We start from the raw sequence: 16,362 nt of genomic DNA, 5'->3' as shown, positions 1-16,362 counted from the left end.
CAATGTTGGAGTAAATTTGTAGAGAGAGAGAGAGAGAGGGAGAGATGGAGTCTGAAAAAAAATTAATAAAATAATAAATATTTTATTATTATTTGGTTTAAAAGATGCATAATTCATTATGAAAATTTTTAAAAAAATGTGATTTTACATATGAAGATGCACAAGTCACTGCCAATGCTCTAAGGTAACATTTTGAATAGTATGCTGAGATAAAATGATTTAAAATAAAAATTGAACCAAATATTATTAAAATATTAATTTTTAACATTATTATTATTTTAAAAATTGAAAAAATTAAATTTTTTATTATATTTTATGTGAAAATTTAAAAAAATTATAATAATAAAATAAGATAAAACACTTTCATTATCTTGGGCCTAATTCTTTCAACTCCATTTTAGCCTCAGAAATTAAGAACATTCAGATTAGGAAGGTCATGATCCACTTTAGAGTTTAGACCATTAGATAAAACCAAGAAAATCCTCCGGCCAACCATCCAAATTATAGAAAAATTCTACTTATTATCCCCTACATCACACACCAACATGTGATTTATCATTTTTACTCTTATACTTAAACACACACATTGATGTCTAAATATATGTTTAAATAGAAAGACAAAAATGACATATCACATTGTGTGTGGATAAAATCACCTCTAAGATGTCAAAAATTTTAATGTTTTGTCAAAAAATAATTATAATATAGCTGCTGCTGCATAGTTACAGCAACCGAAAATTTTTCAAGAAAGAAAAATACCTTGTATTTCTCTATCTACATTAAGCTCAAGAATATAAGCTTTCTTTCACCAATCCCTGAGTACAAGATATACGTGCGTGCATGCATGCATTGAGGGCTAGAAAGTGATATTTACTTAGCAACATTAGCAGGTGAATTTTCAGCTAACATCTTTTCCCGGATTGCCTTGTAACACTGGAGGCTGCAAAGAGGAAGCTTAGATCTGGAATCTCTGTACCTGAATGGGTTATTACAAGATGGACCCACACAGTTTTCACGTGGAGGAGGATAACTGAGGAATCAGACAAAACAATTTTCAGCCCGCCAGGGAAGAACCTTTAATTAAATTTGAAATAGCTTTGTTACAAAGGGTGCCTGTGGGTGTGAGTTAGAATATTAAAATTTTCAGCCGTGTAAAGGAGGAGGATAATACCTGTGAGGTTTGGAGTCGAAAATAGTAGGGAGACCCACATTCTCGGAGAATGTCACCACCGTCCCAGTAGGTCGCATTACCCATCTGATGGTGTTAGATGCAAGCACCATAGCATTGGCAGCCTTCTCCTGTTAAAAAAAAAAAAACGTAATAAAAATTAACAGAACAACTTTGTATCAGAGAGAGAGAATTCATCTGGGACTTTCCAGTACCTTCGCCAATTCTTCGTTGCGCTTCTTCAATTTGTCTTCCCGCTTTTTCCGGCTAGAATCTTGACCAAGAATTTTTCTAATAGCCTCGGCCTAAAAAATTCAATTCAAACATCGTTGTTCCCATAATTTGCAATGTAACATATCGATAATATAGAGAACAGTGAGTATAGTGAAACAACAACATACCTCAGATTCCCGAGCAGCCTTCTCAACCTGCATCCTCCGTCTCTGAGCAGCCTCAGCTTTCTTTAGTTGCTGCTCTAGTTCTGAAAGTTTCTCCTTCTGCTCTGGTATCAATAAAAACCAAAATAAAGATGAGAATTTACAATTAATTATCCTACTATAGACTTCAAAAGTTCATGAAGTAGGAAAGCAAGACAGAGATGAATGCTCACTTCTTGGTGGAGCAGGTGGCAGTCCATTTGGAAACTCTATGAAACTTTTGCCAGTTGCTGCATCTTTGCTAGACTGAAGGGCCCGTTGACGCGTTGTAAGAGTAATTTCCCTCCTATTATCAATTAAGGAATCAACTGATTCCTTCATTTGTTTCTTCTTTTTCTTACCTTCAAGTTCCCCATCAGACCCTGACTCTTCTTCTAATTGTCTGCCCTCAGATTCTCTATCCAATCTGGACCTCTTGCCACCTTTGCTTAACCTTAATGACCCACCATTTTGCTTATTAGATAACCCAGAAAGTTTACGATGTTTCTTGACTGATTCGTCATTATCTTCTTTAGATCCTTTGTTTGACATCGAAGTTTTAAGCTTCTCTAGGTACCGAATCTCGTCATCCTCATCATCACCACCAAATTCCTCATCAAGAACACGCCTCTTAGTGACTCGCTTGCCCTTACGCACTGATTCTAATTCTTCTCCTTCCTTAATATATGTGCTCTTCCCAAGACAACCACCTCTTGATAAATTATTCCATGGAATTCCTTGTAAGCCACTCCTCTTAGCTATGGGAGATTGGTTATCGTCCAAATTTCCCTGAAATAAAAACATTTTTGTGATGAAAAGAAAATACTAGATTCGATACGTTACTCCAGGATAACAGCAATTATTATGGTGATACACACATATTAGTATAAAAGCTGTGCTTATATACAAGCTTTATGATTTTGAATAGTCCAACTAAATAAATCACAAAGGTGAGCTGCAAAATTTACAATATAGGGTTTTCCCATAGATTAAGCAGATTATAAAGAATAGGTCAGACTATCAAACAATAAGTTTATCGGATAAAGTAAAAGCTCAATATAAAGTTTTGAACCCTGACATGGGTTGCTTAAAAAACCAATTAGCACCTCATACAAATTGAGTGCCTCATATAACTTCGATAGCATGGATCAATACATGGAAAAAATAAACCATTCTAGAAATGAGGAAAAGCTAACACTATTCATCAACTCAAGCTTGCAAGGAGCAACAGTTAGATACCTGAAGATTCTGCTTCTGCCATGGTCTTGAGGCATCTATAGATCGAGAACTCTTAGCAGAAGACCCGCACCCTATGGCACCATTAGAAGTGGCGTTTGCTTGAATTGTATGTGTGACGCCACCAACCTTAAGCTTGACCTTTTTAACCTTTTTCTCAATTGCCGATCTATGTGGTAAGACTCCAGCCTTTCCTGAAATCAGACCTTCACCATTCCTTCCACCATTTGCATCCACACTTCTTAACTCTAATTCCAACCCATCCTTCAACTTGCTAGTGCTTTTCCAGTTAGCAGGGGCAAGTACACCTTCACTACTACGCTTTTTATTAAATCCACTTCGGGCATGCTCATTATTGTAAAATGAATTGAATCCTCCATCTCTTTTATTATTCTCATTGAGATTTTCGCTTTCAGGTCCAGCACCAAAAGGAACCCTGGACACACATGGATTGAGATCAAACTCTTTCCTCGTATAATCAGTATCTCCATTGGCATTATCATCACTAGAGACCTTGCTTACATCATCTGAAAGTGCATTTGGAGAAAAATGTGAATTATTATGATCTCCATCCAGCGGCTGTGGCTCGAGCCGAGGTCTGCGTGAAGTTTGAGTCCTTTTCTTCCTTACAGGATTGATGATACCATTAAACTGAGAACCACTAAATTCATCCATGATAGGAAATGAAACAATTATTGCTCGCTTCTTGTGGTGTCACAACTTCCAAGCGAAAAACAAAAATAATAACACCGTACTCCAGCAACTTTGGCAATGCTACAACATAGAAGTTTTGTTTTTTATATAAGTAATGCCACAACATAGAAATTCAAACAAAAAAATAAAAACATCAGCATTTATACTCAGCAGTTCCTAACTAATTCTTTACTAGATAAGAATGAGATGGGAAATGGGAGGGATCTGAAGCATTCCCCAAATACGATCCACGTGAACAATTACAAAAGAAATCAGTAAAATAGGAGTTTTTCAAAAAGGTGGATAATCAGTAATCCTCGCCAGTGTGGACAAGAAAATTCCAAGATGTCAAAAGAGAGAATTCATAGCTAACAGGTCGAGAAACCGTGAAAGGAGGGGAGAATTTTAAAGAATGTAGATCTAATAATACAAAGGGAATTAACAAAAGCATGCAATGAAATCATATGAGATTGCGCTACACTAACCCAAATAAAAAATTAACACGGAACAATTCAACAATCCAAGATGATATAAAATAATGTCATAGTCAATCCAAGCAACCAAAAACATTAATCAAAGTAAACACAGTAAATTAGGATATATGCGAAACCACCCTCGAACAAAACCCAGAAAAGATAATAACAATCCCCCAAACAATCATAAACGCACAAGCATTCATCAGTCACCGCACACAAACAGAAACCCACGCACCCACAGACAAAAACCCACCCAGAAGCATGACAAGCAACACTAAATCGAAGAAAACCTACATAGATGAACCTCACAGGATCAACGGAGAGAGAGAGATGCGCTACCTTGTCAGTCTTGGACCACGAAAACGAAAACCGCGACAGAGAAGAAACCCGGAAGAGAAACGAAGCAACAGCGAGAGGAGAGAGTAATAGATAAAAAGGGAAAGAGAAAGATGAGAGAATTGAATTGGGCCGGGCGTGAGAAAATATGGTGGTATTTGGTATCGGCGGGGATAGGGATCGAGATAGAGAGTGTTTTAGGGTTAGAGAAATTTGGGTAAAGAATGATGAGAGGAAAAAGAAAGAGAGGAAAGAGAGAGGAGGTAGAGGACTAATAATCTTCTTGTTCACCATTTTTTTGCTAATTCCACCGTTTCCACGTCCCCCTATCCAAACCCCAAAACTCACCCCCCGCCCTGTGTTTCTTTTTTTGTTGTGGGTTGGTCTCACACACACGCCCGCAAACCCAACTCGGCGATCCCACTCAGTAAACCCAACCCTACTATCTCTCTGTCTCTGACTATGACTCTTTCTTTGGCTTTCCTCTCGTATTTATTCGCCCTCCGTCCTCCTCTACACAGTCATGCATATGCCGCGAGTTTGTGCGCAGGTTAAGGAGGGTGCGCACCCTTCCATTGGCTTACGTTAGCGACTTCTCTCTCTTATTTATGATTCTTGTTCCCTCCCTCGCAAGTTTCTATCGCCGTTACAAACGTGGTTTAATTGGTTAAGTACCTCTTTGGAGTTGCGGTATAAGTTTTATAAAAGAGAAAATCGATATCCTACACCACACGCCGGTTCAATACGTGGCCAACCGAGTCTATTCCTTTTTCCAAGTCTGTTTTCTCCCCCCTCCCTTTGGTTCTTCCGTTCGTTTTTCAATGGTGTTCTCTTTCACCTCCATTTCAACTTTGTTCTCCTTGTTCTTTCATCCGTTTGCAAGCTTTCAAGATCTGGTCCTAGTTACAAGCTCTCTACCCCTGCACGTTTCAAGCTCCATTTTTGCAACGTTATTTTCCTCTCACTTTAACCCAAATCTCATCTGAGTAGCATGACTATTTCACTTTTCGATTAATTAATAAAGAAAAATTTGAGAGAGACTTGTGAGACTAATGTTCTTTCGACAAGTTTTCCAAGCAAAATCATCTTGAATGAATTACGTGTTGAGATCAAGAATAAAGTTTTGCTGAAGTGTGGAGGAGTTAGCTGCTAGTTAGATCATATGTGGCAATGGATGCCCACAGTGAAGTTGAGTGAGATGGTGGTTGCCGACAATGAGATTGAGTGAGATAGATAGGAGAAAATAGAAATAGAGTTGAAGAAATAGTTGAAAAAATGAAGATCGCATTTAGGAGAGGTTGGGATTTGGGGACGATGACTTTGGATTTTGGAGAGGTCACAATTTAAGATAGGAAGTGAGATCTACTTTTGATTATTCCACATTTTATATATTTTTAGTAAAAAATTGACCTAGCACCTGCATGTCAATTGGAGTATGGTGTGCATTAAAAAGAGGTTGTAGTATAGAATAACTCTTTAAAAAATGTTTAAATAATTTCAAAAGTTTTTTAATAGAAAAATTATATTATCTAGATGTTACATAATAAAACACTTTTAATTTTAAATAAGTAAAGAAGTATTTTTGAAATAATTTTCCTTAAACGTTCGTTTCTGAATAATGCAAAACATAATTTGAATTTTAAAGACTTTTAATAGACAGAAATACTCATACAACTTTTAGATAATTTTACAACTTTTAAAATTTCAAACTTTTAAAGATATGGTCATAATTTTTAAAACTTAAAATAATCATCATTTCTACCTCAGAAAGCTTTGGGCTAGCTACCACTTCGAGGCCTATTAGGCCGCCTCATGAGCCTGGACTACAACTCAGGCCAATACCCCAATTCCCTGAGAGCCCAACACATCCTAGTCGTTGAAGGAATAACTAATTGAGAGTCTCAGACAAGGAGAGTTATCCGATCATTTGGATTCAGATAAGTTTTCCATCCCGAGACTTGAATTTCAAATAACAGATAAGCCGGCTATCACATGGCAACATAAATCTCAAGAGCTCTATATATACACACTCAGGTATGTAAAAATCATCTAATTCATTTGTCTAGAAAATGAGATTCTCATTGTGATCATTGACTTAGGCAATGAAAGCGTTTCCCAGAATCTCGAAGCCACACAACTATTTGGTTGCAGATAATCACGTGAGTGAAGTTGTGAAACACGTCCATAATAATTTAACAGATAAGCCAGCTATTGCATGGCAACAGAAATCTCAAGAGCTCTATATATACATATCACCCAGGTATGTAAAGATCATCTAATTCATTTGTCTAGAAAAATTATATTTTTATTGTAATCGCTGACTTAGGCATCAAATGCGTCCTCCAAAACCTCCAAGCCACACAACTCTTCGGTTGCAAGCGATCGCATGAGTGAAACTGTGAAACACGTCCATAAAATTTGGGGCTGTATATGGGATTTCTATTTGTCCTACAACCAGCGTCTGTATGATATAATATATTTTATGCCATTGTTTATTTAAGTTGTACACATATAAAGTCACGTAAAATGCATCTGTATGATTGAAAATGACTTAATTGAATACAAAGAATAAAAACCCAAATCCCATGGGAATGGTCGGAAAATATCACATCAATTTCAAGTTTTATAACGACAGAACCAGAAAAAAAAAAAAAAAAAATACACTAAATTAAAAGACCCTTTAAAAAAGCTACAAGGCATATATGTACAAAATCTATCCAGGAGGAGAACCACAGCCTATGGGAAAATGAACTACCGTTCCCCATGAAGGATACCCAAAAGCACCTGTTCCTACCACTCCCACTAATAAACAGTTACAAACATTATGTCGAAAAATCCTGCTCCATTTTTCCTAACACTCGTCACATTGTTGTTTATGGCAATCAAACTTTACACCGAATGAAGACTTCTGGTTAACTTACCTTAAAAAGCCTTCATCGTCCTTCGTGGAGATCTTCAGAGAAAACTGCTGTCCGAGAGATGTTGTCATTGTCAAAGGCACTTAAACCAGAGTAAGGACCAGAAGAGAACATCGAAGATGTCCCGTCAGACTCGAAGGTAGTAGATGACTGCCTTAGATTTGGCCGGTTGTTGGACGAGGTTAACATGGAATCTTGATATTCTGTGACACGCTGCACCATTTTAAGTGACTGTACCACTTCACCCATTGTAGGCCTTTGGCTTGCCTCCGGAGCAACACAAGCTGCCGCAATTGTGCAAACTCTTATGAAATCTTCCTTTGGGTAGTTTCCTCCAAGCTTCGGATCGGCAAGCTCTTCCAGTCGATCCTTGTCTCTAAGAATTGGTCTAGCCTGATAAACAATACCACTGAGTAGTCTTATTTTCTGCCCATAATAATTTTTGTTTTGACAAGTAATAAAAATGAACTTCCAGGATAATAATTATGCAACACATGACAATCGATCTGATCGTCATAAAAGGCCTGAATGCAAAAGGTATGTACCATGAACGTTAAAGAGCAAAGAAGAATGAGAAGAAAAAGGGATAGGTCTAAAAATAAGACTAACCCAAGTGACGAGGTTTTCCTGTCCAGATGGCTGTGCCATTTCCACTGGCTTCCTTCCTGTCAGCAATTCAAGAAGCACAACCCCATAGCTGTAGACATCACTTTTAACAAGTAAATGTCCAGTCATAGCATACTCTGGAGCTACATACCTGTAGATTAATTTCATTCCATCTTAGCACCAAATTTAATTATGGAAACAACAAAATCAAGGACGGAAGAGAATGAGACCAACCCAAATGTGCCCATCACTCGTGTGGAGAGGTAATTTGCTCTGCCTTCGGGAGCCTGTTTAGCAAGACCAAAATCAGCAACTTTAGCATGAAAGTTATTTTCAAGCAATATATTGGAGGCTTTGAAATCTCTGTGAATAACACAGGGCTGTGAGTCCTCATGCAGGTATGCAAGCCCTCTTGCAGCATCAAGTGCAATCTTCATTCTGGTGTCCCAATCCAAAGGACAATTTACTCCCAGGGGACCTAAGGCAAACCAGAGTCATAGTCAATTGTGAATGAGATTTACACACAGAATGTCGTCTTTCTCTAAGTTTCTTCTCAAAGAAACTCCAGTAGAAAGAGAAACATTAAACTCAAGATTCTAGTAGAATCAGTGATTAAAAAAAAATACCATGGAGCCAAGCCTCCAAGCTTCCATTTGGGACGAGCTCATAGCAAAGTAGGTTTTGTGAAGAGTCACGATTGCTGTAGTAACCCACAAGTTTCACAAGATTACGGTGATGCAGCCTGCTAAGCATCTCAACCTCTACCAGAAATTCTTTATCCCCTTGTTGCCCTCCACTAGTAAGCCTCTTAATTGCTACAGCTGTACCATCACTTAAGACGCCCTTGAAAACTCTACCAAATCCGCCTTCTCCAAGTATGCTTGCAGGTTCAAAGTTGTTTGTAGCTTCTTTAAGTTCTTCATATGCCAGTACCCGAGTGCTGGTTGGGTGGGGAAGAGATCCTACTGCTGGAACTGCACTCACAGTCCTCGGCTTTTCTGAGAGAGAAGAAAAGAAAAACCATTAATTGAAACAGAAGGAATAAACAAAAGGTTCCATGAAAAAAGAAAGACCACAATGGTCATGCAACTGTCAGAATCAAATCCATTTGAAGTATCTGTACTGGCGTTTCAGGCCGTTTTTAGACTGAGCTGTCCAGTGACGTTATATTTTAAAAGCATAATGAGGTAGTAATATATTCTCAAGCCGTTTGATGAATGGGAAAAACTTAAATCCGTGAGGCAACCCTTGGAAAAGTCAATTAGAGTCAAAGCCGAGTATATTATCTATAATAGACCTTAACATTGACCTCTCACACTGATAATTTTCAATCCCAAGGAGAATTTAAAAAATAAAATAAAAAAGAAGAAGAAGTTCTGCATGAACACACAGGATCTCAGATTCAAATCATTCAAATGTTCCCTAACTAACTATAATAATAAAGGTTTATAAAATGACGAAAAAATAGAGAGAGACTGTAGAAGCATGCTCATATTTTTACATTACTGTCCAGAAGTAAATTAAGAATTATTTAGAACACTATTTCTTTCAATCCCATAAGCACAAACTTTAAAGGCATTATTGAAAGCAATTACATGTAATGGTTTCTACTAATAGCAAGTTGTTAGAGGGTTACCGTACAGAATATTAACAAGATGCAAAACATTTTTTTTTTTATAAGTATTAACAAGATGCAAAACATAAAGACCTGAGATACATAACTCAGAATTTGAGATAATACCAGTTTCCACAAGAGATGCTTTGGCCTTCCCATGGCGGAATGTGCACAAACAAAGTACAAGCACAGATATAACGGTGATGAACAGTACACAAGCACCAATGGCAAGTATTACAACTAAATTTGAATGCCTCCCTCTGTTTGAAGCGATGAGTGACGTAGCATTTGGTGACTGATGTTGTGGGGATTCCACAGGTGAAGGAGTAACAACAGGAGCTGAATATCAGATGCAATGCTATGTCAATATTAAAATAGCAGTGCAAAGTTCCACAGAACAATCCTCGACATAATGTAGGAGCAAAAAAAAAAAAAAAAAGATATTGTAGTGCGTAGAAGAGATATAGAAAGGAAGCCAAAACTAATTCTGAAAAAAGCAAAGGGAAGCCAAAATTAATTTTGAAAACAAAATTTTAACTGGTGGTTTCAGATTTTAAACCGCCAGCCCAAACCTAAAAAGATTGCACACTTGGCTTGCCAGTAACTTTTGGAAAACTTAACCACATAAATAAATGTACATGTGTATATATAAGTGAGTGTGTCTGCTATATTTATGTCATATGAAAGAAGAAACAGGTATATCTTCAATATCTGCAAGTATCTATAGTTTGGCTTTGAAACAAGTGGCTAAAGATGCGCCATAACCAAGAAAAAATCCCTACTTTTTAAGAAGCTCAACCAGCCCACCAGGCAGCTGTAATTTGTTATGATCATTTTTTTTCCTTTACCCTGGGTGTGTAGAGCCAAAATTTCAAGATTAACAGCAATCAGGAGCCATGGATATGAGCACTGACCCTGTCACTGTTCATACAACCATTGCTTTATTCCCTCAGCTTAAACAAGAAATATCACTCAATGCATGGGAACAAAAGGTTAAAATCATAGTCGACATCGCTGTCACTGCAATCCCCACACACACACACACACACACACACAAACACAAAAAAACAAAAGCAAATTTATACAAAAGTTTCCAAAGCAGAGAATGCGGTAGAGGCAACCATACATCAAGACCAAAACATCTTATCAAGCATTAGACAACTTCTCGAAATTACCTGGAGGAGGAGGCGGAGGCTGAAACCAGGTTAAATTGAGAAGTTCATAATCGCCCACTAATGTAGGGTTTAGATGAACCTTATGCATGACAAGGGAAGAGTTTATTGCAGAAGCCTCACGGGAAGAGAAGCTGATCCCTGCTTTGGGAACTATATCCATTGAAATATTTAACCTTGATAAGCTGAGTACATAAAAGTTGATCAGCTCAATTTGAGAAACTTCCAAACGAAGTCCAGAAGCTAATTCATTCAGAAAAAGATTCCAATTAGGATTCTGAGAGACATTTAAAAGCAGAAGGTCTAGCTTTATCGGATACACACAGTGACACCCACGAGTCGCTCGCTTCAATACCATGTCTTGCGCACAACAGTCTGGCAGAACAAAAAATAAGTAAGCATGTAAATATAAAAGTAGGTAACCACCCATTTGATAAAGAAGAAGCAGGATATGATCGCTAAACTAGCATGCATAGGCGATGCTCTTGTATACGTCCCATATACTCGGGCCTTGTGTCTATTTTATGCTCAATAAATGTTGTTTATCGATCAAAAAGGAAATTTCATATGAGTCAATTTCAAAGTTAAGCTAACTGTTCAATGTGCCACTCCACACAGGTAGAGAAAAAATAATTCAGAAACTTTTTCTTTTCTGATAAATAATTCAGAAACTTAAAATAAATTAATCTATTCAAGGACCATTCCACTCTTTCCATGGAAGAGTTGCACTACAAATTATAGATAATCAAGACAGCGGAGAGATTAACAAAAAAGTTACAAAAAGCCAATTCCAGAATGAAACTTACCAGAGTTATAGGGGGATAGAGGTGGCTGAGCTAATCCAGAAGGAACTGCACCAGCACCAGACTGCATTGGGGCGATGTGCTCAAAACTAGCAACAGGTGGTGCTAATGCAGTCCTCTTCATCGAAGGTCTCGAGAGTCGTGAACTAGTAGGAGGGTGGCTGGAAGTTACCAGTGGGCCATAAAAAGGAGCATGGGCTGGTGAAAGTGCAATTTTCGGTGCGCCACGAGGAGAAAAATGCTTATGTTGATGTTTATGTAATAGAGGAAGCTCAGCTGGTAGAGGCAGATCAGGAATAGCAGGTGCAGTAGTTGGAGAGACTAAAGGGGCTTCCAAGAGATTATTCGGGACATCAGCATCTGTGATTAATATCACATAAAATAATAGAAGCAACCGTTTCATCAACCACCATCGAAGCTTTTCAGGAACTCCTGCAACATTTGTTCAGTATAGATATTCAATCTATTGGGAAGAAGAAATCATAGTAGCAATCATAATAACATGAACTTTATATTTCATAAATGTCAAGAATTCAAGAACCGAGTAATGTAGTTTGCTCCAAAAAATATACAAGGAACACACCACACACAGAATAATGACCAAAGCCCAGCATTGTGTGCAATTAAAAATAATTTTAGAATGAAACTGATGCCCGATTTGGAAGCTGACATGATACAGAAAAAGTAAAAGAAACCTAAATACCATATATTAGATTCTTCAAAACACAGGAAGCCTTGGAACAATAGTACCAGTCAGCCCAGCTTAATTCAACTCTTGGGCTAGGCAGCCCCTCCCAAAAGGAAAAACGTAATCAGAGAGCTCGATATTCAGGTTTTTTATTCCATCATCTATTTCTAGCTTGTCGACACAGCTAAACAAAAAGAATTGCCGCAATACAAACCAGTTTTGATAGAAATTATAACTCATCAAGCCCCAACCCCATCACATAGTTCAAGGAACTCAAAATTTCAGCCGATATACCAAGCACAGTGTTCTTCATTTCCAGTGAAAAGTAAATAAGAGCAAATAAGTGCCAAGTGCCGATCTCCCAGTTTGCGTCATGTTTGCTCCCCCGACTATGAACACAACTAAGCTGAAGCAGTGTCTCACTGCTAAGTGCTGAGCATAGACTTTTATGCTTTCAGGTTCCCGACAGCATAAAATGAGATAATATATTTAATGTACTTTCTAGTAAGGTATAAACGATGAGAAAAAAAAAAATGAGAATCTTAACCTTTTTTTAATTTGGAACATAATCCTAGCCTTTGACTGCGCTAAACTGAGTTTTATCGTTTCCAAGAGACTAAACAAAACTATGCAAGAGACGCAAAATTTGAGTCCCATCTTCTTTTTGTCGGTTTTGCAAAGCATGGCATAAGATTCAAAACATTCTTCTCTTCTCCTTTATCTTCCTTTCATTTTCCACACATTATCTCGGAAACCAATCGTATCACTCAGAAATGGCTAAATGGAATTGAAATCAAACCACGAACGAATGAGATTTACCTGTGGGGACGGAAACGGCGAGCACCGACATGACAGACGCCGTTGATTTACAGCGGAGGGCTTCAGATCTGCGAGATTCGATGAAATCAACGGCGGGATCACACTATAAAACGAACATAACACGCACCCGAACCCCGTACAAACACTAGGAGCTGAAACAATCTCTAGACGCAAACGGAGGAGGATCCAGAGGCGGATACATCGTGAAAATACGAACTCGGGAAAGTGGACTCGTAGTCAAGCTTGCCATTACCGAGTGAACTCGGAGAAACTGTTATCCGCAAACTCGAGCCCGTCGAAGGAGCGAGAGAGAGAGGGAGAGAGTAGAAGGATTGGTTCTGTGACTGTTGGAGGAGATGTCGTTGGGTTAAGGGATGCGCACGGACTTTATATTGGCGTCTAACGTGCGCCGTTAACGGAAGAGAACAATTTAACGATGAAAAAAAAACAAAGAAATATTTCATATACATAAGATAAGATAAGAAGCTGCAAAACTACAAAAGCAATATTTAATTCTCTTTTGAATTAAATTTTTTTTAGTTAATTTTTTTTTTATGAAGATAGAGTTTGAGTTTGAATGTTGAAGTGAGTTGAGTTGAGTTGAGTTGAAATGATAAAATATTGTTAGAATATTATTTTTTAATATTATTATTATTTTGAGATTTGAAAAAGTTGAATTGTTTATTATATTTTGTGTTAGAATTTAAAAAAGTTGTAATGATGAGTTGAGATAGGTTGATGATCCAAACGAAGCCAGAGTCTTTCAACGAGAATCAAACCTATTTTTACGTCCTCGGATAGAAAGTGGACACGTAAGCTTTCGATGTTACTTAAGGTAGAACTGATCTTAGGTGATCAATCTCTCCTGCTCATTCTCTCTCTCCTCAACACCACACAAGAGGCTGTATTTATTTTTACAATTCTTCTCAATTCATTTTATTTCGTCTTATTATTACAATTTTTTTAAATTTTTATATAAAATAAAATAAATAATTCAACTTTTTCAAATTTTAAAATAAAAATAATATTAAAAAATATATTCTAACAATATTTTATTTATTTTTTAACTTTAATAGTAACTCATTTCATCTTATCTGTGAAAACAAATTAGGATTGAGAAATAAAAAAGAAGAACTCAATCCTTCATGTCATTTCATTTGTTTTTACAACTATTTTTATCTGATCTTTTTTAATTATTATAATTTTTTAAATTTTCACATAAAATAAAACAAACAATTCAACTTTTAATTTTCAACTCATCTCATCTGTAAAAATAAACGAGTCTGTCTATTAAAAATGGAGCTCGCAAAAAGATAGGTAGGAAAAAATTACATTAAATAGATGGGTTTGTCACCGCGTCTACTTTGTTTCTCTTGGGGCCTATTCACAATTTCACATGTATCGTTTTTTAATTGTTGCTTGATCAGAGGGGTACCCTTCTTCTTCAATCCTCTCTCTCTCTCTCTCTAATGTTAGAATTGTATTCTATATATCATTGTGCATCTTTTAATGTAGTCTAATGTGACATTTAAAAAAATAAAAACTAAAGTAATACAAGAGTCTCACTCAAGCAATGTGGGATTCCTAATCATACACACAATTTACACACTCACATATATACTAACAATCCCTTAAACTCAAGGTGGATGAGAAACCAACTTAAAGTTGTCAACCAAATAAAGAAATTGAGTCGTAGTGTTCTGATGTGGCAGGATGATGATGTGGTGTAATGATTAAGAAATTTTGTAGTAGTCATTGCAACATCTACAGATGATGTCTCATGGCAGTGAGCAACACCTGAATGGTGGCAAAGATTAGCCATAGAAGACAAGAAACAAAGGAATGCCGAGAAGGAAGAAGCAAACGTGGCAGACTGTAGACATAGTAATCCTTGCAACGACTGCAAATGTTTGATGGCAGTGAGAAACACCTAGATAATAGTGGCATGGCTCAGTTAGAGAAGACACATGCAGAGGAAGAATGTTGATAAAGAAGAAGTAGACGTAGCTGCTGATATGGCAGATTGCAAACGTAGTAGTCCTTGTAATGATTGCAAATGTCTTACGGCAGTGAGCCCCACCTGGATAACGGTGACAGGGCTCAGCTAGAGAAGATACATGTAGAGGAAGAATGTTGATAAAGACAAAGTAGACATAATTGCTGATATGGCAGACTGCAAACGTAGTAGTCCTTACAGTGATTGCAAATGTCTTACGGTAGTGAGCACCACCTGGATAACGGTAACAGGGCTCAACCAAAGAAGACAAAGACAATGAAAGAATGCTAAGAATGACAAAAAATATTAATACTTAAAAGGTCAGAGTATTGACTCTGACGTGGCTGCTAACGTGGCAACCACGTGGCACAATGACATGGTTTTGATACCATGTTAGAATTGTATTCTATACATCATTGTACATTTTTCATTGTAGCCTAATGTGAAATTTATATAAGAGGCTAAAGCAATACAAAAGTCTCACTCAAGCAATGTAGGACTCTTGTTCATACATACAATTTACAAACTCACATATACACTAACAGATTTGAAGAGTTTTCTTTGAAAGAGAAAAGGATCTGCTTACATGAGGGCTCCCCTCACATGGATGGCCGATGGAAACCGACTGAGGGGTGAGAGAGCTTTAGGCTTGAGAGTTTTGACGAGAGACAGAGAGAGGGAGAGAAGGGAGAAAGATAGAGAAGGTGGGCAAATTGTATGTGATCTGCTCATGAGGGCAATTCTATTTTTCTCTGGTTTAAAGTTATTTTCTTTTATGAATCAAGATTTGCCAAATCAACGTATAACATAAAAAGCTTATACAGATATAAGAATTCTAAAAATATATATATAGATATATTTAAGAGAAATATTTTTGTCATAGATTCATAAAAATAAATTTACAAAGCAATGTGTCTTGATGTATTATACCAAAACCTAACTTATAGTATAAAATCACGTTATCTTGAAAATTTACTTTGCAAAATATTTTTATAGTTGTAGTACTTCTCGTTGTTCAATTCTCCACATGTCTACATATACTTTATGATGACAATAAAACTTAAAATTTTCTACCATAAGGAGTATGAGATTTTGACATGTTAAGGTATATGTATAACCTAACTTTTTGTTTGAGAAAAAATGAATATATATATTTACAAATTTTTTTTATTAATACACTAAATACATTGCTAACATGAAAACCGATTACATTAGTTTATATATAAAAAATAATTAGTACTTTTGATTCTTTTTATGAATATAATAGATCTCACAACAAGTGGTATGTTACACGTCATACTTGTAATTTTGTAAATAATATAACTTAAAAAATAGGAAGCTCTTCTATTATTATTCTTAAAAAAAAAAAAAAAAGATTGATTTTTTTGCATTCATTTAAAGGGGGAAAAAAAAGACAGTT

At 36.7% G+C, this 16,362-nt stretch overlaps 2 protein-coding genes across 2 annotated transcripts; both read right to left on the bottom strand.

Annotated features, from left to right (window-relative positions):
* Positions 1-548: 548 nt before the first annotated feature.
* On the bottom strand, positions 549-4,818 carry LOC108992153. The gene is made up of 7 exons (XM_018966622.2): positions 4,329-4,818; positions 2,824-3,594; positions 1,779-2,373; positions 1,570-1,670; positions 1,384-1,473; positions 1,172-1,299; positions 549-1,030 (listed from the first exon to the last, which is right to left on the bottom strand). The coding sequence occupies exons 2-7, from the start codon at positions 3,493-3,495 to the stop codon at positions 871-873; spliced, it is 1,746 nt and encodes a 581-aa protein (XP_018822167.1). The 5' UTR covers positions 3,496-3,594; positions 4,329-4,818; the 3' UTR covers positions 549-870.
* A 2,044-nt stretch (positions 4,819-6,862) lies between these two features.
* LOC108992148 (proline-rich receptor-like protein kinase PERK3) lies at positions 6,863-13,296 on the bottom strand. Its single transcript, XM_018966611.2, has 8 exons — positions 12,947-13,296; positions 11,443-11,871; positions 10,640-11,011; positions 9,591-9,803; positions 8,476-8,847; positions 8,084-8,327; positions 7,853-8,000; positions 6,863-7,636 (listed from the first exon to the last, which is right to left on the bottom strand). Exons 1-8 carry the CDS (start codon positions 12,975-12,977, stop codon positions 7,259-7,261), a joined length of 2,187 nt encoding a protein of 728 aa, XP_018822156.1. The 5' UTR covers positions 12,978-13,296; the 3' UTR covers positions 6,863-7,258.
* Between the last annotated feature and the right edge of the window lie 3,066 nt (positions 13,297-16,362).

The sequence above is a fragment of the Juglans regia genome, chromosome 8, assembly GCF_001411555.2.
Source record: "Juglans regia cultivar Chandler chromosome 8, Walnut 2.0, whole genome shotgun sequence".
Taxonomy (NCBI): domain Eukaryota; kingdom Viridiplantae; phylum Streptophyta; class Magnoliopsida; order Fagales; family Juglandaceae; genus Juglans; species Juglans regia.
This window is presented reverse-complemented; position numbering and strand designations above follow the sequence as displayed.